At 41.4% G+C, this 25,040-nt stretch overlaps 1 protein-coding gene across 10 annotated transcripts in view; it reads right to left on the reverse strand.

Moving 5' to 3' along the window:
- The window catches only part of ELMO1 (engulfment and cell motility 1), a 552,023-nt gene that overhangs the window by 175,361 nt on the left and 351,622 nt on the right, over window positions 1-25,040 (reverse strand). For all 10 annotated transcript variants that reach the window (XM_082399508.1, XM_082399510.1, XM_082399509.1 and 7 more), the window contains one exon: window positions 697-833. In XM_082399508.1, the coding sequence (XP_082255634.1) occupies window positions 697-833 (137 nt within the window). The remainder of the gene's footprint in view (window positions 1-696; window positions 834-25,040) is intronic.

Genomic DNA, 25,040 nt, shown 5'->3' on the forward strand with positions numbered 1-25,040 from the left:
AAGGCTTTGATCTAAGGATAAAGATTTTGTTTATCTTGAAAAGTGTACACGGTGCTTCCGCTTCCTTTAAGTTGGTCAGCACTCTTCTCTCCACCCAACATTCACTCACAAACAGGAATGTGAAATTCACACTCTTCAAAAAAACCAAATGCTTTCTGTAAACCAGGACGTGTTCCATATAAACTTACTCAACTCCCTGAAAGAGGTCTTGCGTTTTAATACTCGTTGTGACAGAGCAAAGGGCAGTTATCTCAACACAGCCATAACCCACAAAGAAGCCAAGTGACCACAGCAGACTTCCTCATCTCATTCTCTCCCTGGCAGCCACCTGCACAGGTGGAGTGGAGGCATTTTCCCCACTAGATCTGTAATAACAAGGCATCCCGGACCAAGGCCTTTAGAGGAAAAAGTTCATCTTTTCAATATTTCTCAAGAAAGGGTCTCTGCTGGTGGCCCCTGCTTAGTAAGCCAAAAGGAACAAAGCTGCTCCAAGCTTATCCCTAGAGAGATAAGAGCATCGCTGGCACACAGCTTCCCGTCTGTACAGGTATGCCTTTCTTTCTCCATCCTTAACGTCACCTCAAATCACAGTCGTCCTCATTCTCCTCCCACACCCAGCGAAGGGACCATGCAAAGGTGGGTGGGCCTCCACCGGGGACACAGGCAGCTTCTGTCTCTGCTTCAGATTCTCCTTACCTTGTTGAAGTCTTCAGAGGTTGCCCTCATTTCCTTCCATGTCTTGTTCAGGAGCTGGATACAGATGCAGAAAAACTCCTCGAAGGATCTGTCGTGGGTGAAGAACATCGGGTGGAAATCGTTGCAGGTCTCACTAGCTGGAGGAAAGAGGAGGGAAAGAAGGGAGGAAGTCTGAGAAGGGAAATGAGAGGATACAGACACATGCTCCAAAGGGAGGTGACGAGAGGCATATTTGGCTCAAGCCACAGTGGAAAAAAAAAGGCATTTTGAAAAGGCAACCAAAGGGTAGTCACCGTGAAACTTCACAGTTTAAGGTCAGACGGTCAGACCTACCCTTAGGCGCATATTTTGACTGCAGGAAGTGAGCTCCTAACTCACTCCATGATATGATCATTATGGCTTTGGTCCAGGATCCCTGGTGTTGAATATGGGCTCTGCATCTGCCTTCTTGACCTTATAAAGGTTATTCAAACTGCCCTGTCAGTCACAGCTCCTCCATCACCCTTAATTTCCTATTTCTCAATAGAATTACTGGCAGAAGATGAGTTTTCCCAAATACACAATTAATTGCAACTTTGAAAATAGCATCCTTGATTATTTCTCCAGGGGGCTCTTTTTCCTCTTATGGCATTAAGTAGGGGATATTTGAGATCAGTAACCTCAGACACCATTAACCATTTGTTTTACATTCTCAGACACAGATGGCTGGAGGTCAAAGCAACCCAAATGGCTTTGAAGGCTGCAACTGGTTCAGTCCTGGACCAAACCCTGAAGTCAGTCAGACTGCCTTCAAGCCACCCCATTACAAAGCTTCCTTTGTAATGGTCAGACCCAGTGCTCTGAGTTCTAGGTATGGCTACCTCTCTCCTCCTTCCCAGACCAGTACACCAGCCCCTTCCTTCTCAGCTCTCTGTCAAGCTGACATTTTTATAGCCCTTTTACGTACATTCATTTGATCTTTAGAACGCGTCTTACTGTTCATGTCTTAAGGGATGAGGACACTGGAGCCCAAGGAAGTAGGCTTTGTGACCCTCCAAAACAAGATTCTAAATTTTTTTTCTTTAAATATAAGCTGTTACTTACAGTGAAAGAATTCTGATTTTAATTGGAATCTATTTAAAGACCAATTCGTCTTCAAGACCCCAAATGATAGAATTTTAAGCTCTGGAAGCCCTGGAGAGGAGGATGGAGTGGGGCGGGAGTAGTGTTTACAGCAGAGAACTTCTGTACTTGGGGAAGACCCTGGTGCCCACCATGTAGCTGAACATGAATTCTACTTAGAGAGGATCCTCGGGTGAAGGCCCGTGGTGAGTGAACCCTGATCAAACCTAAGAGGACATGCTCTGCTTTGGTAGGGACACACTTATACACAATCCTCTTCTATCTTCACACTTTATCATAGTAAATGCTGTTTTCTTCCAGAGAAGGTAAGGGCATAGGCTAGCAGCAGCTTGCAGTCATGCAGAAAAGGTTTGGGTCTGAGGGCAGAAGGTTTGAGATCAAGTCCAGCCCATGACAATAAGAAGCTAGTCACTTCACCTTTCTAAGCCTTGATTTTCTAAACTAAAAAATGGAAATGAAATCTCCTTTGCCTTCCCCATAGGCTATGAAGAGGCTCAAATGACACGATTCACAGGAAAGTGCTGTGAAAGGATAAAAGTTGGAGCAAGCCGGTGGTGATAACAATGAATGTCGGCCCAGCATATTGTTTCCAGGAACATAGGCTGTTTTTTGATTCCTCCAATTCTTAGTCAAGCCTGTTACATCTCAGAAATTAGAGGCAAGAACATATAAGTCATCCCACTCCAGCTCATTACCAGTAGAGATGGCAAAAGTGAAGTTCTGACCCGATACACAAAGCTATTTAAGGAACTTGAAAAGTAAACACAGGATTATGTGTTTGCTGCCCTAGGCAATGAGCTGTCACTTTCATAAGCATTGAAGCAATAAAATTTACCAGTCTACAGAAGCACTTTAAACCACTATCGCCATACAAAACCTCATTATTAATCACATTATGGCAGTATCTTTTGGGGGGCTAGTGTGAGATTATATGTGTACTTTATGCCCTAGTTAAAGTTTTAGGGGACTACTGGAGCTGAGCTAGCCAAACAAAACTGAGCCCAACAAGCCCATCTCTTGTTTGGGTGAAGAGGGAGGGAAACAACATCGTTAATAATAGGGATGGGGGGGGGGCACGGACAGAAGATTGTGTATAACTCACCAAGGGCTCTACAGACGTTATCTTCACAGCAACCCAGGAGGTAGGCATGATGCTTAACCTCATTGTATATATAAGACAGGTGAAACTTGGAGAAATTAAGCCTTCCATCATGAGCCTTTTTTTAGGTGGCTCCAAACGAGCATTGGAAACCCGCGGTTTAGTTGACACAGCAGCAGCTTCCTGCCTTAGTTGATATCAAGAGCTCAGGGCATTTCCTTGTGATTGCTACTTTGAAAGTTAATTTCTCCACCCACACTCCTAGATCTCCTTGGATTCCTCCTTCAACAGAAACCAGCATCCTGACCTGCAGTCCAGTGGGGCTCACAATAAGTGCACAGCCAGCACCTGTTGAGGGACAACACCTGGCCATGTGACAGTACCAACAATGGCCTTGCCACTGTCACCAGCCACATGCCAGGCACCATTACTGTTACTTATTACATCAAGCCCCTAGGAAGACAACATCAATTTCTTTTTATAAAATTAGAAATAGGAGAGTTAGAAAATTGTTCAAGGTCACATGGCTTTCAAGTGGCAGAGCTGGGATTCAAACTCAGGTCGACTTGGCTCCAAAGTCCATCATTGTTGCAGTGACAGGACCAGGAATCACACCCAACATTCTACACCAGAGCCAGTGTTTTCAACCTCCACATGAGGACGGCTTTGCCATCATCCTAAGATTCTTTGAGACTCATCCCTTGGGATAAGGAATGGGCAAACAGCAAATCAAAACAATTTGTTCCTTGACATGTTACAAAAGAAACAATGAAAAGACTGATATGTTTTGGGATTTTACATCCTTAAAAGGATGTTCCTGTATTAGAGGCAAGGAAAAAGTATTCATACTTAATAAATAAAAAGTGATAAGTATTAATGTTTTCCTCAAAAACATTCAAATTGCAGATATTCAGGATTGAGGATGATCGAGCAGGAAGGACTGGTCCAGAATATCTGATTTGTTTCCCTCTTTTATTCTGCAGGTAAGAGTAGTGAGAAAGGCAAAATAGCTCGCCCAAGAGTTCATGATGGTGGAAAAGGGGCAAAGATGCCGGGAGCCAGGCTGCTGCGGTTCAAATCCTGGTTCTTTTGCCTATTGCTGAGTCACCTCGGCAAGTCATTTCATCTGTCAGTGTCTCAGTGTTCTCATCTGTAAACTGGGGGCAACAGTGGTATAAACTTCATCAGGTGGCTGTGGGGATTAAAAGGGAACAGTGCCTACAGGGAGTAAGCTCAATGCAAGTGTGAGCCAACAGGATTATGATGCTTCTCATCATATAGCAAGTGGACCCTGGCCCAGGCCATCCCAGTGATAAACGTGAGCTTGTATCAGCTCACAGGGATGGCCTGACTCTCATGAACAGGGTCCTTAATTCAGAGGTTTAAACAAACAGATAAAAACAGAGAGGGGGAGGTTTACTACTGCTTTTTAAGGAAGATAAAAACACTTTTTGAGGAAAAAAACTGTTGAATTTGTAGGCAATGATTTTTATACATGAAATTTAAAGAGAAGTTTTCAATGGGACAAAAATAGCAAGACTTTTTCAAAACCAACTTTTTTTAAGCACACTATTTTTAACACGAGATTCTCTTTTATAAAAAAAGAATCAACTTACTGGTCTTTTAAGGCTGGAATATTACGGTATTTTCAGGGCTGAGGGTAAAATGGGTTCTTATTAATTTACTGACATCTAATTCACTTATAAATAGGCCAACTTTGAAAGCTTCTATAATCCACAAACCTTTGTTTTAAAAATAAAAAATAAGAATGCTATACACTTATGTAGCATTTAGCCTTTCAAAGTAGATTTGTGGGCTTCCCTGGTGGCGCAGTGGTTGAGAATCCGCCTGCCAACGCAGGGGACACGGGTTCGAGCCCTGGTCTGGGAAGATCCCACATGCCGCGGAGCAACTAAGCCCGTGAGCCACAACTACTGAGCCTGCGCATCTGGAGCTTGTGCTCCGCAACGGGAGAGGCCGCGACAGTGAGAGGCCCGCGCACCGCGATGAAGAGTGGCCCCCGCTCGCCGCAACTGGAGAAAGCCCTCGCACAGAAACGAAGACCCAACACAGCCAAAAATAAATAAATAAATAAATTTTAAAAAAAAGAAAGTAGATTTGTTCCCATTTTTCATTGGATAATGTGAAGTGAGGCAGGTATCATCATTGGAGGCTCAAAGAACAAGGGCTACTGCAGTGCAGCAAGTAAACAAAGAAAGGTGCATACAAAGGAAGGGTTCTAGTGCTGCCTTGTGACCTTAGAAGGTCACCTCAGCTCCAGGGCTCCAAGTTTCTTACCTGTAAATGGGCTGGCAAGGTTCCTGCCAAGTCTAAGATTCTAAGACATTACACACACGCACATACAAACAAACACACACACCACGTAATGTATTTTTAAGTCCCTAATATCCATCAATAATTATAGAACTTGGAGATTACACCTGCATTTAACCTTATGTCCTAAAGTATTATTTCCTTGAATGACAGGATGGCTACACATTTCAGTTAGGGTGTTAGGGCATCAAAGTGGCATTTGATATGCTTAGAAAATGTTTGATGAGCTAGTATTTACTCTTCCTTTCATAAGAAAATTGTTATTTGTTTTCAGCCCCTTTCAATCTATTAATATCACCTAATGCAGACCATTACATAAGAAAATTACATGACTAAAGATAGAATGACAAGATGACACAGGCAAATGCATGTAATTTCTGCACTTTCACGGGAATTTTCTTAGACAAATATAATTTTTGACATGCTGAAAAGCACTGTCCCATGCTTTCGATGACCCTTGTTATACTGAGACTGTGAATCCATTTGCAAGTGAATACAGGGACACATGTTTTGGAGGTACTAGGCAAACTTTGAGTATTTTTACCATGAAATAATGAGCTATTTCAACTGCAACAGTCTTTGGAAATGGTGCACTTTGAAAGAGAGATAAGCACTGGCCTAACACAAAGGGCATTTTGTTTTAAAATTCTGAGCTACAGGAAGAAGGAGATAAATCATAAACACAAAAGCATTTAATACATGAAAACTGCCAGAGCGGTTGTAAAATCTTACTAGGTATCCACAGCGTGGAAACTCAAACTAGAACTCTTTGTGGCTCTAGGGTCAGTCTGGGTAATATACCCATGAATTCTCAGATGCAATGTCTCTTTATACCTTTGCAGAAAAATCTTACCCTTGTGACCTTTGAGTTTCTATTTTTAGAACGGCTATTCTTTGATAGCTTGGTTTTGGAGTTTTGGTGCTGTGTAGGAAGATGCTAAAAGTTCAGAACCTTTTGTAGGTGGGAGAGGTGAAAAGGCAAAGAGAGTGAGGACAAAATGTGCAGTTCCCCCACTGCTGAGCTCCTGCCAGTGTAGAAGCTTCCACCCCTGCTATTTCAGGACAGGGGATCAGAGGCTTGAAAGCTGCTCATCTCTTCCCAGCTCCTGAAACCTGGTTTAACAGAACTCTGGATATTCTTTTCTCTCCTCTCTCATGCCTAAAAATAGTATGAAATCGACACTAAAAAGACACACCGTCTAATCCAATGCTTCATTGTTCACTTTCCTTCTGGGCCTTTTTTAACGACATGGAGAGAGAAAAAAATACCGACGAGTGTTAGGACTGAAAATCAGACACTAGCATCAAAAGATAGCCAATTCACCAAGAATGACCTGAGGCCACATCCCAGGCACACAGTTACGTGTTAATAAAAGAGCAGGTTCTAGAGCAAGGTCAGCCTGGGTGCAAATCTTGGTGCCACTACTCAATAGCAATGTGACCTTTATCAACTTACCCTTCCTCTGGGCCTCAATTTTTTCATTATAAAAAAAGGCAATGCATCTTATCAGATTACTGCTAAGATGAAATCTAAAGTGATACATGATTCACATATTAACTGAGATAAAACAAGCATCAGTAAGTGCTAGTTGTTACCAGTTTTAATAGCAAAATAATTATTATGGTACTTAGGTAAAATGACAAATTTGGAGCAATTATATGTGTGGATAGAAAGACATTATAAAACTATAATAATTAAAACAGCTTGATATTGGTCCAGGAATAGAAAAACAGAACAATAGAATAGGATAGGGAGTTCAGATATAGTCTTTTTTTTTTTTAAACACTTTATTAGAGTATAATTGCTTTACAATAGGTGTTAGTGTCTGCTTTATAACATAGTGAATCATCTATACATATACATATATCTCCATATCTTCTCCCTCTTGTGTCTCCCTCCCACCCTCCCTATCCCACCCCTCTAAGTGGTCACAAAGCACTGAGCTGATCTCCCTGTGCAATGCGGCTGCTTCCCACTAGGTATCTATTTCACATTTGGTAGTATATATATGTCCATGCCACTCTCTCACTTCGTCCCAGCTTACCCTTCCCCCTCCCCATGTCCTCAAGTCCATTCTCTATGTCTGCGTCTTTATTGCTGTCCTGCCCCTAGGTTCATCAGAACCTTTTTTTTTTTTTTTTTAGATTCCATACACATGCGTTAGCATACAGTATTTGTTTTACTCTTTCTGACTTACTTCACTCTATATGACAGACTCTAGGTCTATCCACCTCACTACAAATAACTCAGTTTCGTTTCTTTTTATGGCTGAGTAATATTCCATTGTATATATGTGCCACATCTTCTTTATCCATTCATCTGTTGATGGACACTTAGGTTGCTTCCATGTCCTGGCTATTGTAAATAGAGCTGCAATGAACATTGTGGTACATGACTCTTTTTGAGTTATGGTTTTCTCAGGGTATATGCCCAGTAGTGGGATTGCTGGGTCGTATGGTAGTTCTATTTTTAGTTTTTTAAGGAACCTCCATACTGTTCTCCATAGTGGCTGTATCAATTTACATTCCCACCAACAGTGCAAGAGGGTTCCCTTTTCTCCACACCCTCTCCAGCACTTATTGTTTGTAGATTTTTTGATGATGGCCATTCTGACTGGTGTGAGGTGATACCTCATTGTACTTTTGATTTGCATTTCTCTAATGATTAGTGATGTTGAGCATTCTTTCATGTGTTTGTTGGCAATCTGTATATCTTCTTTGGAGAAATGTCTATTTAGGTCTTCTGCCCATTTTTGGATTGGGTTGTTGTTTTTTTGATATTGAGCTGCATGAGCTGCTTGTAAATTTTGGAGATTAATCCTTTGTCAGTTGTTTCATTTGCAAATATTTTTTCCCATTCTGAGGGTTGTCTTTTCATCTTGTTTATGGTTTCCTTTGCTGTGCAAAAGCTTTTAAGTTTCTCATATATAGTCTTTTATTTACAATCACTAGATTTATGAGAAAGGTGACACCACAGTGAAAAGAATTTTCAATAACTTGTGCTGAGCCAATTATATATGCATCTAAAAAATGAATTATGACTCCCTACCTCACACCATCTACAAAAATCAACTCTAAGTAGATTATAGGTCTCAATGTGAAAGAAAAAACAATGAAGCTTCTATAAAATCCAGGAGAATACATTCATAACCTAGAGGTGAGCAAAGATTTCTTAAGCAGGACCAAAAAAATCATTAACCCTAAGGAAAATGGTGATTGGCTTATATTAAGATCAAGAACCTCTGTTCATCAAAAGATACAAAAAGGATGGCAACTTCAGGGTAGGAGAAAAACGTGCAACATTACCTGACAAAAAAACCTGGTATCCATAATATATAAATATCCCTATAAATCAATAATAAAAAGAGAGACAATCTAGTAGAAAAATAGGCAAAATGTAAATAGGTACTTCACAAAATAAGATATCTAAGTGTCCAATAGACACATGAAAAGATGCTTGGCTTTCTTAATCACCAGGGAAATGCAAATTTAAACTACAATGAGATTATTTTCAAACATCACCAGAATGGCTACAACAAAGAGATTAAAAAAAAACAAAAACAAAAACTAAGTGTGGATAAGAATGTGGAAAAAATGGAATTCTCATAAACTGTTGTTAGGAGTGTAAATTGGTTCAACTACTTTGAAAAGCAGTTTGACAGTATTTAGTCAAGCTAAAATATTCATAGCCAATGACACAGCAATTCTACCCAAAGATATAAACCCAGAAGAAATGCATACACAGGTGCTACATAAGAAAGGTACCTGAATGTTAATAATGGCACTACTTGTTACAGCCAAAATCTTGAAGTAACCAAAATGTCCATCCAATACATTAGATAAATTATAGCTTATTCATATAGCAACATAATTACTACAAAGAAATAATTTTTAAAAACTATGCTGCACACAGTAACATGAATGAATAGAAAACACAATGTTGAACAAACAGAGCCCTCTACAAAGGACAACATACTATGTGGTCCTATTTATGTAAAGCTCAAAATGGAAAATTTATCGATGGTGGTGGAAACAGGGTATTGTTCTCTTGGAGACAAGAAGAAATTGGGGGGAGGGCAGCCCACAATTGTCTCTGGTGGTTGCATAATACTCTCTATCGTGAGCTAAGGAGTAGCAAAATGGATAGCTGGTGACTGGAAAATTCACTGAGCTGTGTTGTGCTTTCAGGATTTGAACACTTCTATTTATTTAAGTTACACTGGCATAAAAAAGTTAAGTTAAAAAAGTAGAATATGAGCTTTCTAAGCAAATAAAAAGGAACAACATTTCGGACAGTGTAAAACTACTGCAGATGATTTTGATGGGCTTTCAGAAGTAGTGCTGTATTTGCCCTGCCTATCACCTCTGGAGCCAGGGACTGGCATTTCATGCAGCCACATTTACTGGCTGGATCAAAAATACATAGCCTGTCTATGCAGGCATCCTAGTCCAATCACCTAAGTGGTATCAGACTCTAATGTTGTTCAGAGGTACCTCTCCACACCTGGACTTTAGTTCAATTTCACCTGTTAGATGGATAAAAGAGTATATGTGTGCATTTACTTTTGTGAATGGGGATCCTGATCTCACTGAAGAGTATTGCAGATGCTGATGGAAAAGCTATAATAGATTTGACTAGTTGTATATAAACTCTAAGAGTCACAATTCTCTTTGAAATTAGTTTCCTCCCTCCCTCATTTACTTCCTTCATTCATTTATAGATCCTTCCTTCCTTCCCTTCCTTCCTTCCTTTCTTCCTTCCTTCCTTCCTTCCTTCCTTCCATCCACGCATGTACATGTCCACCTAACTGTCCATCCAACAGTCCATTGATGCACTGATCCACTCATCCATCCATCCACCCACCCATTCCTTCATCTACCCATTCATCCATCCATACATCCAACTAGCAAGGTAGTTAAGAGCGTGGCCCTGGAGCCATTCTGCCTGAGTTTGGATCCTAGCTCTGCCACTCATTATCTATATGACCTTGAGTTCAAGGACAAGGAGAGATGAGTAAAAGATGAGGCTGAAGAAGTAGGCAGGCCTCAGATCATCTAATTCTTTGTAAACCACATTAGGGAGTGTGGGCTTTATTCTACCTGAAATGGGAAGCCATTAACAGGGTTTAAATAGGAGTGGAATAAAGTAACAACTTCCTATCGCCTTTCTTCCCCTACCCTTTCTCTCTTTTTAATGGAATTAAAATTCAGGTAATTTGAGGATTCCTGTTATTCTGGACTCCACTTAACTTGATACTTCAGTGTATTAAGAACGAGTGATGAATCACATAAAAACTTGAGTACTAAGTGGTTAGGAGTCAGGACTGCGGCTAGAATTCTTCCTCTATACCTTCTCAACTAAGTCCTTTAATGTCACCAAGTCTCTATTATTATGATGATAATAACAGTAATTTATATCTGTAGAAGTGAGTAAAGATATAGTGAGAAGATTCCCATAAAACACTTAGCATAGTGCCTGGCATATAATAAGCACTCAATAAATGGTAGCTATAAAGAGTTGTGCAGAATACAAATATGATGTGTAATTTCCCCCCAAATCTTGAATTTAGTACAAGGTTTAGTTTGTGTGAAATCTTATTCACTTTAACCTCCTTTCATGAAGGTATCAGTTCACCTGAAAGATTATAGAGCAGCATCTCATCATCTTATAAGATGTTTAACCAAATGATAAAATGTGCAGAAATTCCAGGAAATTAAGATTTCTGATAAGAGTGAGCTAAGTGACTCCTAGAAGTTAGCTTATAATTGAAAAATGGTCTTACTGATATGCTCTGTATTTGTGCTTTTTCTTGGTCCTCTGGCCGAAACAACTAAGAGTTGCAGGAAAACAGAACCTGGATCCTTGACACCTTACCTCTTGGCAAAGTAATTGTTTCTGGATCCACTTACAGGTCTAGGAAAGGTCTCTTTCTTAGCCCAAAGAGAAGAAAAGAATAGGAAAAAGAATGAATTCTTTGGAAAAGAGTATCAAGTTTGTGGTATATATTAGTAATGTAAAACCAAATGTGAAATATATTTTACCTACCTTTTGGGGGTGGTGTGGCTGCAGCATTGGGAGGTACAGTGGAAGATAAAGAGAGAGGAAAATTCTAGTTGGGTGGTAAATAGTCCAAGGCAGGGCAAAGGACAGCACATCCAAGAAGCAATTTCTGCATACCCTTATTGAAATTTCTTTTATAAGGAAAATTATTCTAAGAAGCGACACATTAAGAGACTGTCATACAGCAAATTTAGCATGGATATAAATAATTGCCTGTTCAAGCATGTGAGATGGGCACTGGAGGGTTATATTGGGATAGAGGCTGATTAATGAGCAGCTGGGATGTGCCTCACTGAAGACCCAGCAAGTACTGTGTGCCATCACATGACCATGGATGACATCTTGACCTGAGGCTCAGAGCCTTAACCAGAGCTGGGGAGCTGGCAAAAGGGGCTAAAAATAAGTAACCCTAAGTCTGATACATACTAAATTAAGGAAAGAGGACAGGCCAAGACGTTCTTTCTCGTCTTTCGTACTCAGTATATGACTCCCCTTAAAAACTCAGTGATTACCTGTCGGTGTTAGGATAAAATGCAAATACTTTAGCAAAACATTCAACACGTCCCAGTCTGCCCCTACTCCATTCTCCTAACTTTCCTCTGACCTATGACTGAATGCTAAAGGCAGCCACAGTTTCTACCTCTTCATCAAATAAAACACCCCTGCTTGTATCTGCACATGTTAAGCTCTTGGGTTTCCCTCTTCACAGAGTCCATTGAATCATCCTCCAAAGCTCATCCCTTTGTTAAAGGCACTTCCCTCTAGCCCTGCCCAACTTCCACTTCCTTTGTGTTTCCATAGACCTTTTATTTCCTCCACCTGTTCGGAATCCCCACACTTGATTATGAACCTACAAAAAATAGGAATCCTGATTTAGTAATTTCTGCATTCTTCATGGTTCTCACATGGCCAGCCTTCCACGGACACATGCCCACATTCCCTTCCTTGGTTTCCTTCCTCCTCGTGCCTCCCTCAACATGCTTTTCTTCTACATGGTTTCTATTATGCCCCACTTCATGCACTTTTAATAAAACGGGATGAGGGATGTCCGCCAGCTTTTGCATAGCACATGCCTCAGCACTCTTGCTGTGACAGGGGCACTTTGGAAGCCTCCACACATGCTTCACCCACTGCTTTAAAATAAATATTCCAACCTGCAAAATGACCCAGTCCTCTGCCTTCTCTCCCCCAATTTTCTGAAATCCAAATATAGGTGTTCTCTTAATAAAAAAATGAGGAACTTTATAAAGGAAGCAGATTAATTACACAACTGCACAGAAAAAAAACCCCAAATCTGATATGTACCCAAAATACAGTAGGTAATCCTCCTCTGTAGATCAACTGCCAACCAACAACTAGTCCTGCCAGGTGGGGGGGGGGTCACTTACCTACTCCCCACATGCCTCGTTTACCACACATGGCTTTGAGCGGGAGTACTAGGGCTTAGTGCCCATCTCAGGTCCGCGTCAGACTCTGTCACAAGGCACATATGGCCTCAAGGATTGCAGAACAGTGTCAACAATGCGTACCCCCCAGATGGTGGAATTAAGGGAGATACAGGGGGATGTTGAGGGAATAATCTATTGACAATCATGCTTTTGCCAACATGGGCTTTGAGAGGATGAAGATTTATATTAGTGAACAAAATAGAGTTAAATCCCTAATATTTTCGTCTATATATAGTTCCATTCAATCCTCTTAAAGAAGAGTGCATGATAAGGAGCATGGCTCTTTCCTACCCAGGATCACGTGGGCAGGTTTGTGCAGAGGGTCCAAGAGGCCCTCTCAGTGCACAAACAGAACACCAGGCCCCAAAAAGCATATCCTCAAGCATCGTGTAAATAATTTAGGAAAAGGTCAAGCTTCACACAGGCACTGGACTGAGATTTACCAAAAAGAGAGGAAACTAAAGGATAAGGCATTACATATCAGACGAGTAACAGCTGGCTGGAAAACTTGAAAAGGACATAATCTGAATTATAAGACACTTGGGGAATTTATTTCAGCAAATTAGAAGGTGAGCAGCCTAGAAAGGTAAGCTATTTACTTCAGAATATTGCAGTGACCATGTACAAGAACTGTTCTAAGCTCCTTACAAGTATCTTTTCATTTAATCTTCATAACAATTCCACAAGGTAGGTAGAGTTATTATCATCCCCACTGTACAGATGAGAAAACTGAGGCACAGAGGAGTGATGTAGCTTGGTTCACAGAGCTAAGAAGAGGAAGAGCCAGGGTTTAACAACAGTTTGGGTCGAGAGTCCCTGTTATCAAGCCACTCAACAGACATCAATTTCCCTCTATGAAAGATTTTTAAAGCAGAAAGTTAATACTTTCTAGAACGCCTGTTTACTGTGATTTAAAAATAAATTTAATTCCATTTCTTTCTTCTCTGATCCATTATTTTAATGAAGACTTGATCTTGCTAACTAAGGTAATTTATGGATATGCAATTCTTACAGTTGGTAAGAACACTGCATTTTCCAATTTATCTATGGCAGACATGTATTTGCATGAAAATGTTACTGTTTTCATGCCAGAGGAAAAAAATCAACAATTCATAGACTCTTAGGGACATGTTATTTGTTCATTGGCTTAATAGATCCTTGTCTTAATAAAATTTGTCTCTTTTAATGCAAGACTAATATCCTGGAAGATTAAGAAAATCAAACTAATCAGACCAATCTATTTTTTGTCAAGCAATTATATAACGCTTAATATATACCAGCCAATGTTCTCCGTGCTTTACAATTACTAAATCATTTAATTCTCATATGAGACAGGTTCGATTCTCATCTCTATTTCACAGGCGAGGAAAATCAAGGCACAGAGAGGCTAAGTGATTTGTCTGCGGTCACACAGCCAGAGAGAGGCAGAGGCAGAATGTAAGTGTAGGAGGCACTCAGCCTGCAGAGGCTATTCTCTGAACAAAATATGCGTGTAATCAGTGTACTTGGAAGTCTCCTTGCCCCAGTGGCTTTTTAACTGCACAGTTGCTGCCGCTGCTGTCCTAACCATTACGCAGCTAGAACTTTCCCAGTGTTCACATAATAAAGCCATTGAGCCCCTTTGACCCTGACGGATCACACACATACCCATGACTACCCCAGATGTCTCAGATTTAGAATAAGTAGCCAAATTATACTACTTCTTTCCATTAAAAATAGCCCTATGCACTCTGATTTCTTTAAAATATTACGTTAGGACTGGATTTCTATTTCACAGAAGTAGCCTCAAAAACAAACAAACAGGGCTTCCCTGGTGGCGCAGTGGTTGAGAATCTGCCTGCCAATGCAGGGGACACGGGTTAGAGTCCTGGTCTGGGAAGATCCCACATGCCGCGGAGCAGCTGGGCCCATGAGCCACAATTACCGAGCCTGCGCGTCTGGAGCTTGTGCTGTGCAACAAGAGAGGCCGCAACAGTGAGAGGCCCGCGCACCGCGATGAAGAGTGGCCCCCGCTTGCCGCAACTAGAGGAAGCCCTCTCACAGAAATGAAGACCCAACACAGCCATAAATAATAAAAACAAACAAACAAACAACCAGGTATTTGGTGGTATTTTGGGAAATAAATTTGAGTAAAATGTGGCACATTCACCAAGGTGTGTTCCCAGAGTACATCTCATTGTCTTGAACACACAGACGTCCTAGAAGTGAATCTGGTTTTGCAGTTGATAAAAGTATTTTTACTATTAAAGAGCACTAATAAAATTAGGTTTAAGCTCTTGTTACTGCTTTAATGAGACTAGTTTTTCATCTTATAGATTGTGGGCTAATTAGTATTCCAAGGAATGAAACATTGGTTTCTTGTTCCTGGGCCTCTGGGATGGCCACACATATAGATTCTGCCTCAGAAATGTGTGTCTGTGAAGAAGTCAGTATTAAATTGATGGGTAAAGATATATTTTAACCCTTCGTTTCCCACATTCTTCTTATACTGAATGTCTACTACTTTCCGCCCCTGGTCTTGCTGACATATAATGATAATTAACTCCTGAAGTTTCTATAATATCCTTGTATTTTCAGGTGGTTGATATCCAATCACAGACTGCCTCCAGTTGAATTTGTCCTAAACCAAATTCAACAAAGGTTATCTTGGCCTTCAGCCTCTTGGCCATCATCGTTCTCTCTCTCTTTCTTTTTAAACCCTCACCAAGAAGAGGTCATTTTAGATAAGAACACATCTTAATGAAGAAACGAACTAAGGATGAGACTAAAAATAAGATGTTTATAACTTCAGGAGGAAGATTCTGATGAAAATTCTCAACCCTTCCTTCCATATGAAATAAAAGTTAATGCTCTCAGCCACTTTCATTCCCCTCCTTTGCATACAGTTATTTTATTTTCCTTTTTGGTCTTTTGATCTTGTTCTTGGTATTTTGAAACAGTTTTCTCCCTCTCCCATGACAAATGCATTCAGGAACTTTCATTTTATAAAAATTCCCCAATTCTCTAAAAACAGAGAGTGTTTTTACACATACATACACATACATGTGATCAGGACATCTCATACGATCACTGGAATGTACATAAGATACCCAACATGGCACTATGTTTCCTGGTAAAAAAGACATTATATCTAGCATGTATATATGCATATGGATTCCTTGTGAATGCTTTCAAGATTATTTGACAGCCATTAAGACCTCAGAGGGGAAAAAAATAATGACAACAGCCCACTAGCACTGGATAATTGTTTTTCTTCTCAATCTCACTGCTCTTTCTTGTCTCCTTCATAGACTTGTTTCTTTTTGTTTTCTGTTTGTTGGGGTGGGGAGGGGGGCTTTTTTCTGCCCAAGGTTCTGTTCTCATCTTTCTTTTCTTCTCTCTCTTCGCTCTTACCCTAGAAGAACTCATCTAGTCCTAAGGCTTCCATGCTCACAGTTGCCAAATCTCTCTTTTGAGCCCAGAACTACTCCCTGAGCTTCAGACAACCAGCTCCTCACTGGACATGTCCGCCTGGATGTCCCTTAGTCACCTCACACTCAAAATGACCCAAACTGAACTCACTCTCTCTGTCTGGGCTGGGTTCCCCGTCTCAGCTGTCTCCTCCGCTCAGTCGTCCAGGGTAGCCTGGACTCCTCTCTCAGTCACCTTAATATCCTGAATATATTCCCGCCTTTCCCTTCCCGCTGCCACTGGGCTGGGTTCAAGTGCTCGTCACTGCTGTGCCAGATGGTGATAAAAGGCCTGAAAATGGTCCCCCACCCTTAAGACAGATTCATTTTCCTCACTGCCACGCATGAGGAGTTCATGAATATCTAACTATAGCCACGGCAAGATACAGATAGAGCAGTAACAAGCATTTAAACCTAGTTTTATTAGTGCTTTATCATAGTGAAAATAATTGAGCCACTCTGCTTAAAATCCCTCAAAGTCCCAACTCCACCCAAAGTCTTTACCGTGTGTACCCTGCCTAGCCCTGAAGACGCCAATTTCACATTTTTAAAAATAAAATTTCCAGAATGTATTTATCAAGTGAGAGGGAGAAAACAGTTTCAAATTTTGAGAACAAAATAGAATGATCAAAACAAATCAAATCAAATAAACTGTTTGCAAGACTTCTAAACTTGAACATACACTTTTCCTCTACTTGAAACACCCAGCCTCATCTCATTCCCCTACTTGGTGGTAACTCCGAAGGTCTTTCAAGACCCAGCGCAGTTGTTACCACCTCTGTGGGATGCCTTGTCCCCATTATCTTTAGGCCGACACGTCTAAGTGTCTCCATCTCACCCTCTGTCAATTCCCCAATCCTATGTCTGCTTTTGTGTCTCTCCATAGAAATTCGAAGACCCCGGAGACCCGGGACTACTTCTCTGTCTTTGTACTTAGAGTTTCCAAACATGTTTGTTGAATGCATGGTTACATGTGAAGTGGTTACCTGTCCCATGGGGCAACATTGTTGAACTTGCAATATTCAAAAAGTCTTCATCTCCTTACACTGAAATATTGCCCTGAAATCTTGTATTCTCACCGTGCCAGTTAATCACTAAACATTTCTCCCCACTGACAAAACAAAACATGATCACAGGAGAAGGCTCCGCAAAGACCACGCCCACATATTTCAATGCCTGGGCTAAAATAAGCATGTAAGTGTGTAGGACTCATCATCATACTGTCCCAGGAAACATGCCCTCCCGTATTTAAAAATACACTTGTTTGGCTTGATTCAGGCTGCTCCTCATTCCAGGCCTACATGAGTCACTGGAGAAACATCCTATTAGAGTGCCCCCCCACGGACTGGCTTCCTTTGCATGTTTGCAATGAGTCAGGAGGTATGAGTCACAGTTCACTCTTATGACAAAAAGAACCTGCTCTCCCTTCCTATTCATCACCAATATTTTGTGGGCTTCATTGGCACCTTTTAGAAACATCTAAGGGAGCCAGGGGCAGCTTGAGAATGAGTATTATTTATTTTTTACAAGCTACTCTACTTAAAGCACCTTTCAGCAGAGCAGCAGGATACTTTGGAGGTCTGACACATCCAAAGCTCACCTGGGAGGCCGGTATCTGGCCATGCTGCCCTGCCCTGACATCAATAGGGAGCAGGAAGGCTCGAAGGAGGTAAAGGCACTGCACGAGGTCCCTCTGCACGGCTGACACTTCAAACTGGTCTCCCAGAGCCAGTGCTGATAAAAGGCTGGCTGGCTACTCTTTCTTGGTTATGATATGCAAATGCTTGGCTAAGGAGAGAGACATTCTCCAGAATAATCAATGGCCAAGTAGTGAACATGAAGCAAAGTGGAAGGACAGCCAAAGGACTGCAATCTTCTAGATGTCATCCGGGGCACTCAGAACCTGCCAATGGAAGAATTTTTAAGCTCCATGATAGTTATAAACAATAGAGGTTAATTCCTTTCATTCCATTCCAGAAAACATTTTAAGTGGCTCTCCACAGAGGGAAACCAAGCATGGAATCAGCTGCAGAATAAAGTACAGTGGGTTATATACCACAAAGGAAGAGTATGCACAAGGGAGGAGAGTCCGGCGAAGTGTAGGTTTATTTTCTTAGAGGAACTGGCATTTGAATTGGACCAAAGGATGGGTAGAATCTAATTCATAGATCTGACTGTGTTTTTCATTCAGAACAATTTCCCAGCCAGGCTCATTTCAAATTCACTTACATTCAGACTCCAAATTCCATAATCAACGTCTCTTGGAAGCCATTTAAATGCATGAATGTAAGTCTGCCTGCAAGGGAGATGCTTCTATGCAGTTCTATCATGAATAGTTTTACAGTGGCCAAAGAATTAAACAGAGCAGAGACTCACTAAGTCCAGATCGCTCTGCTTTCCAGGGGATCCTGGTGCAGTGAATTCTGCCTCTGCTTTAATAGAAGGTGATAAAAATACTTGCCACCCACTTACCTCAGAGGAACACTGCAAGGATGGATAATGTTCAAAGCACTTTGAATTTTTAGGCAAAAAGTGCTCTGTGAAAACAAAGCTGTGTTATCATGAATGTTGGGTAAAAAGGAAGCAAAAACAATGTCTAGATCATGTGTTTAGGGGGGGAAAAAACAGACACTAGATTACAACTTTCAAGAAAGTCAGCATTACACAGTCAAGGCCTGAAAGTCCTTTCCCAGGAGGTAGGACCATTAACTATTCAGGGTACATTGAATATATGAAGAAATGAGGTAAATTTGGTATCTTTGATAATACAGGTTTCTAAGAATAAAGAATCAGGAAAAAGAACTGCAAGGCAGTTTGTCCCACGATGAGGTATTGGGGACATAAATTTTGGAGGCCAAGAGAATCAGAATTGATTCTTAAAAAGCCAAGAAAAGAACACACAGAGGACACTGAGAGAAAAACCTTTCAATGCCCAAGGCCAAAAGGGGTGAGTGATATTCAGTGATGCAGAATAAAGACAACAGAGGATTAAAGGAAAGGTGTAAACAGTGAGTAACGCTCTGAATTAGATTACAGTGCTATGTAGAAGGAAGAAATTAGACTCTTAGAAGCCTTAGGTAATAGTCCACTCTCTGGTACCAAATAGACCTATGTTTTCTGGGGGAATTACTTAATTTCTCACAACTTCACACAGCTGAGAGAGTCAAAGGAGAAAATATATAAAAAGTATCCTCAAAGATGTTCTGGTATCATACAAATGTCAGGGATGGTGATAACCGAGCCGAGTTGGTGGGAATGATGAAAAATCAGGAGAAAGTCCACAAAGGAGAGTCATACTTTTTGGTGGTGGAATTTTTTCTTCTTTTTAAAATACATGCATGATACTGAAGTTGGAGGGAAGCTTCTGGAAAGGATCTAGTAACCCAGAAGTGATATAACCAGGGTTTGGACTTCCATAATAGGGAACTATTCAAGACAGGTTTTCAACAAACTGAATGTAGAAGATAAAAGAAAAAAAAGATCACGTTGAGAGCCTGAGTTGGCAGAAATCACAGGAGAATAAAGTGGCCAATGAAAATGGAAAGCTGGGGAAAGAAGGTGGTAAAATGGTGAGGAGTAAGGACTTTGCTGGTGAGAAATACCAGTGGGGTTATTATGGAATAAAAGGTAAGCATCTAATAAAATGATAAAATGAGGGGTTAAAATTTATTTGTGGAATTCTCTGCATCCACTAGTCTCACAGCAAAGAAAATGGAAACTCTCCTATGGAGAAAGAGTAGCATATGCCCTTTAATGTTTTAACAAAAGAAAATCTGCAACAAAGAAGTGTCTCGTGGGATTAGGTTTGACGCCAGCAGTTCCTGTGCATGATGTGGGAGAGTCATACGTGTTTTTCTGTTATTTTCAGTAATTTCAAAAGCTTTTTGTTTTTACTCCAGGGTGATACATTTGTTTGCATTTCCTTCTCCAATTTAGCCAAAATCATCCTCAGAGCGCAAAACTAAAGTCAAGTAGAAATAATTTGAGATCATTTTACTCATCAGAGGCCCCTGTGGCACAGGCTGAACAGGTGACATTGTTAAAAGTAGCTGTGATACGGTACAAAGAGTTCTTGCACAAGTCTTCCAATCCACGACCAACGGAAGTGAATCCACGTGGAAAGGAGTTAGCATCATTATGACAAAAACATTAACTGCTACAGAAATAACAAAAATATAAACACTAGAGCACCTGGCTGTGATGAGTATTTGCCTGATGTGACAGGCAACACTGTAAGAGTGGCAAATCGCCCCCCACCAAGATATGACTTCATTGATAGTGGGCCCTAGAACAAAAACTGCCAGTCTCAAACTTGAAGGAGTGTATGTTTCTCACACCATGTTGCCACCACGTGGTGTATTTCTCTGCCAGAGAAGGAGGAACAGGACGTTCTGCTGCCCACCTCATCAGTCAAAAACGGTGGGTATAAGAAATAAACGATGTGCCTTCCTTCTACTTGTACATTATGATTCTATGTAAGTCTAAAAGCTACTTGGGAAGAGGAAGTTGGGGAGATCAGAGAAGAGAGTAGCATATATAATAGGTAATGTCAACATTCTGTATAGGAGAGGAAATAAGGAGAAACAACACTAAGGTTACACGGTTGCATGACCTTGGCTGTCCCTCTAATGCCCTTAGGGGAAAGGAACAATGCGAAGATTAATGTTGCCATTTGTCATTTTACAGCCATAAGCCTGAACACATGAAGGCCTTATTCATCATGCACAGACAGCAGGCCCCTGAAATATATAAGGTATATTTCAAACAGCAAGGTCTTTGCCTACTTTCCTGAACTACTGTGGGCTCTTGAGTTATCTTCGGAACAGTAGAGGTCTGTGTGTGGCAAAGGAAAGCAGAGGGGGGCCAAAAGAAGGCTTCTATTTCAGGCCTAGAGAGGACACACACATTTATAATGTTTGAGTGTGTGTGTGTGTATAAATATATATACATATATTTCCCCCTCTGTCCAATTTCTCCTAGAAATTATCAGCTACAGTAAGGGAGTGGGGAGTAGAATATAGGCATTGTTTGAAAAGCACTACCAAAGAGACACAAAGGGTTGAGTTTTTGACATAAGTTTTAAAAATGCAGCTAACAAAATGAAGTCACAACCCCTGAAATACTGGCCAAGGAAAGGAGAGTAAAAATATGAGTATCGAGCCATGCGCAGTGGTGACCTTGCCCACAAGAACACAGTAAGGCAGAGCAACCACCCACCTAGTTGCATGTCCTGAGAACTGTTGTCTCTCGAGTTACCCCAAAGTGGTCTTAGATGTCCTTGATCTTGTTTTCTATCCTGATGAAACACTTGTAGCTAATTACACTTTCAAAAATAAAGAGGCTTGTGATTTACGTTTCACAACATACACAACAGCTTTCATGTATTCTTGACAGTTCTATTTTGTTCAAGAGAGTTACATGTTCCCTGGGACTTTTAGTTTTCTATTTTATCTTACATTTTACTGTAAAGGCATATTCAGAGGCAGGTGTTTTTGTAAAACCAAGTTTATTTGGGGCGGTTTTGTAGTAATTAATCAGAAGTTTCCATATTAACCCTATTCCTGCTGCTAGGCACTGATTTCTCTTAGTTGCAACCCAATTTCTTTCTTCCCTGGGTTAATCTGCAGCCCAAGCAGAGCTGCTCAGTTGCCATGTTGGGGATATCGGGGTTATGGCTTAATGTTTTGGAGCCCAGAAACCTGTAATTCCAGGCAGTGATTGGTGATATGAACAAAAAAAGATGCAGGTTATATGGGGAGAGGCAAGGAGAAATCTATCACAAGTGATCAGAAATTCAATTCCAAAATCTGAGACACCCTTGCTCTTTCTCTCATATCCCACACCAAACCCACTGCCAGTGCAGCGGAGCCTCCTCCCAAAGGCCTGTCTCTAAAAGTCGATCTGAATGGGTCCACTGCTCTCCATCCACAGGGTTAGGAAGCCACTGTCCTCTCACCTCACCAACTTCTTAGCTAGTCCTCCTCATTCCATCTGTACCTACCCCACCTGCTACAGCCCATTCTCCACACACCACCCAAAGTGATATTTTAAAATACATCAGAGCATGCTCTTTCCTGCATCAAACCACACACCTATCACACTTGGAATGAAATCTATTTGGATGTCATTCTGCGAAGCCCCAGGAGCTCTGACCCCTGCCCACCTCCCCAACTTCATCTCTACCACTCTCCCCTTGCCCCTCCCTCCAGATGCATTGGTCTTCCTTCTGTCCCAACACTCACAAATCTCAGTTCCAACTGTATGGCCTTTGCACTGGCTGTTTCCTCGGCCTGCGATTTCCTTTAATTTTGCCTGGCTACTTTCCTCCAGACATTCAGGTCTCAGCTTAAATGGGACCTCTTCAGAGAGGCCCTCCTGGACCACCCAATCTAAAGTAGCCTCCACGCTGCTCTACCATATCACCCTGACTCTGTTCTGTGCGTGGTGTTTTCTACTACGTGATATTTTCTTCTTTGTATAGGTTTTTGTTTGTTCATTGCTATCTCCACCCACTTGAAGTAAGCCCCAGTTGAGCAGGGGCATTGTATATTTAGCTTACCATTGTGTTCATGATGTTAAGAACAGTGTGGACACCTAGAAAAGACGGCATACATATTCGGTGACCTCACACAGCCCACCATGGGAGGCACGGGAGGTCTGCTCTCCCCAGGCAATGCCTCTGAGCCTCTCAAACACTCCATTCCCTTCTTCCACTATTAAAACAAAGAAACAACCACAGCAAATCATAAGCAATAGTCTGGCCTTCTCTCGGCTAATAAAGAGAGCATAAGTATGGGATAAACTGATGGATTTCCTGAATATATTAACAGAACGCCTCAGATTTCCTCTCCTGTGTCCCTGAATTTTATTAAAGACCGGTAGACAGCTCTACTGACCATGGTACTCAACTCTGGCTGCACACTAGAATCATCTACCTTTAAAAGATGTCAGTGCCACAGAAAACAAATGAGTAGCCTCCAGGGTCAGGGGGTGGGGGGACAGGTTTTCTGAAAGTGGCACAGTGAGTTTTTGGGGTGATACAGATACTCAGTGTTTTGACTGTGGTGTTGGCTGCATGACTGTATGTGTGTATGTCACAACTCAGAGAACTGTACACAGAAAAGTAAACTCTACCGTATGTAAATTACATCTCAATAAACCTAGTTGCAAAAAACTACTGATGTCTGGGCCTAACCTAGATGAATTAAATCAGACTATCAGAGTACGAGCCAGGCCATTACTGAAAAGCTCCCTAGTGATTCTGACGTGCAGCCAGGACTGAGACCGATGCGAGTCTAGAACTTGTGGCAATAGGACAGTCACACGAAGAAGGGGAGACTGGCTAGAAGCGGCAGGGCCGAAGGCCAGCTGTGCTGCCAGCTCTAGAGAAAGAATTCAGGGTTCTCAGTTTTGAGGTTTGTGAACTATGTTCTTCTGTCTCTTCGTTACAGGGCTGCCGTCCCCATCACCCAGTGAGGGACTGGAAACAACGAGTCTTTTTTATACGAATTAGACAGGCTCAGTGGGTGTGTTGTGAAGCATGGGATGTTTGTAAGAGAAAAGTGCTACAACCCACTCAGTTTGGTTTTTTTTTTTTCAAACAAAGACTTAAAATAAACAGGTGCTTGTTTGTTTGGTTGGTTTTGTTTTTTTGTTTTTTTTTTTTTGGTAATACAGCAAACAGGCTATTTTGGGGCTAATGTGAAAATCCTCCGTGAGGTGCGGATTGGGAAGAGCTCTGTCCCAGAAACCTTACTACTGATACTTCCCTCTACCCTCTCTGAGGGCAAGTGTCCTTACTATTAAACAAGGACAAAGGTTGTAATGGCCATTCCTCTCCCTCAGATCACTCTGGAGGCTCTGAACAGCCAACCTACATGAAAGTGATCTGTCAACCGTATCCCATTAAACTAGCTAACGTGAATTGCACATTTACTGTGCTAAGCACGTTTACATCATTATATATTAACCCTGACAACATTATAGGTAAGACTATTACTGTCTTCAGTTAAGAACGAGGACATTATGGGTTTGCCACCATCTCCACACTACCAAATCCAATGGTATATATGCCAAGTTACCGTCTTATTCCTCTTGGACATCACTCAAGTTTGACATGGGGCTCACTCTTCCCCTTGCCAGTGAGACAGCACTTCCTCTTGGTTCTTCGGACAATTGATCTCCTGCTTCATTGGTCCTTCCTCCTATTCTTAACCTCCAAACCTGGGGCTCAGTCCTGCACGTCTTGGCTTCTCTACCTGTACTCACTCCCTGGGTGATGACGTCTCATCTAGTCTCTCAGCTCTGAGTCCTCTCCCTGCAGCCAATGCAGATTTTCCACTGTCATCACCATTCAGATGTCTCACAGACACCTCAGACAAACAGCCAAGACTGGATTCTTGATTTCCATCCTCAAGCCCTCCCCTCCCCCAGCCTTCCCTTCTGTAGTAAATGGCTAAAGGCCTTGAGGCATCTTTGACTCCTTTTTCTCTCAAACCCATATCCAATACAACAGCAAATCTGGCTGGCTCTTGAAAATAAATTCAGAACCTGACTACTGGTCACCATCTCCACCACTACCTGGTTTAGTCACATCACCTCCTGCTTCAAGAGGTCTCCTAACTAGACATCCTGTTCCACCCTTGCTATAGTCTCTTTTCCACGAAGAATCCAGAGGGATCCTTTTATAATGTAAATAAGATAATCAGTACAGGAGAGAACAGAATGTAAGCTCCACAAGATGGGCCTCTGTCTCATCTGTTGATTTTGTACCCTTAGTGTCGTCACAGGCTGGCTGACGCTTAGATGAATATTAGTCGAGAGGATGGAGG

The sequence above is a fragment of the Balaenoptera borealis genome (assembly GCF_965194805.1).
Source record: "Balaenoptera borealis genome assembly, chromosome: 7".
Lineage (NCBI taxonomy): Eukaryota > Metazoa > Chordata > Mammalia > Artiodactyla > Balaenopteridae > Balaenoptera > Balaenoptera borealis.